Source organism: Fulmarus glacialis, unplaced genomic scaffold, assembly GCF_000690835.1.
Source record: "Fulmarus glacialis isolate BGI_N327 unplaced genomic scaffold, ASM69083v1 scaffold10122, whole genome shotgun sequence".
NCBI lineage: Eukaryota > Metazoa > Chordata > Aves > Procellariiformes > Procellariidae > Fulmarus > Fulmarus glacialis.
This window is the reverse complement of record NW_009197183.1, coordinates 21,373-22,610: the sequence shown is the minus strand read 5'-3', so window position 1 is coordinate 22,610 and position 1,238 is coordinate 21,373. Positions and strand designations below refer to the sequence as shown.

The window sequence follows — 1,238 nt, the reverse complement described above, 5'->3', positions numbered from 1 at the left end:
CCTGTGCCGACACAAGGAAGAGCATCAGCCACTGTGGCATTCATACCCTTCTCTTGATTTAATTTTATTTTTTTAAACCAGGGTGGGGTAAAGGCACTCATCCCTGGCTATCTGGGACAAGATTGAGCTGATCCTGCACCCCATCCCGCACGGTACTTATCCTGACTAACATGGATCACCGGAGCACACCACACCAGCATCTTCCCGGTGGTCACAGCTGTTGGATTCCCATGGCGTGGCCTGGCATTCAGAGAGGGTGGCTTCTGTCCCCGTGCAGTTCACATTATCCAGCCAGATGCGGCCGGACCCTTGCCCGAAGTGAGCTGAACCCAGGGCTGAGAGAGCCGTCCCGCAGCCCAGCTGCCGGCAGACCACTGCCGCCTCGGCCAGGCCCCAGCTGCTGTCACACACCGTCCCCCACTGATGGTGGCGGAGCACCTCCACGCGTCCCGCGCAGCGGCCAGGGCCGTTCTCCAGGCGTAGGTGAGCTGGCGTGTTGGTGGCTGTGCCTGCTCGTGGCACGAGACACAAGGGGAGCATCAGACCAGGTCTCCTCCAGGGTGCCTCTTCTTCCCACCATGGTGAGACCCATGCCGGAGGATGCTCCCCTGTGTTTTGCACAGTGGGGTTCCCATGTCCACAAAGAGCCGTTGAGGAATATCTGAAGTTTGGGGCTAAACATCTCAGGTGCAGGCAAAACCAGCTGTGCAATCTCAGAGCCTGTGCACGTTCAACATGAGCACAAGCAAACCATAAACTGCTGCAATGCTTTTTTTTAGTCCTCCTGGGTGGCCATCCATGAACCCTCCAAGTGGCCGCAGCAGCCCCCAAAAGGGAGAGACTTTCTGCAGACCCCCATTGCCACTGCCCCTTCTTCAAAAAGACTTCAGGATCCCCCCACCCCATCTTTGCACAGCCCGTGGGCTACTAGTCCCCATAACGTGGTGGGTTGGGACCTTGCTAGGAGCATGTAGCACCCGGTCCGGTGCTTCCCCTCTCTCATTGGTGCCCACCCTAGCGCACTTTTTGCATTCTGCCCAAAGGGCATTGTTCCCTTCCTATTATCGCTGCTGCTCCTTACTTTCATGGACCTGTGTGCTAAATTGTGCCAGCATGGCACAAGAGGGACAAGAAGGACAAGGTCACCCACCCAGGTGTCTGCTGCCCAGCCCTTGGCTGCAGCTGTGAAACCAGTATGAGTCCCCGGAGCAGAGCATCCTCTGCTGAACTTTTCCTGG

General features: G+C 57.4%; 1 protein-coding gene across 1 annotated transcript in view; it reads right to left on the bottom strand.

Moving 5' to 3' along the window:
• LOC104072859 (deleted in malignant brain tumors 1 protein-like) overlaps positions 1-1,238 on the bottom strand; it is a 44,227-nt gene that overhangs the window by 22,413 nt on the left and 20,576 nt on the right. Inside the window, 1 exon segment of the mRNA XM_009572452.1 lies at positions 171-509. Within this exon segment, the coding sequence (XP_009570747.1) occupies positions 171-509 (339 nt within the window).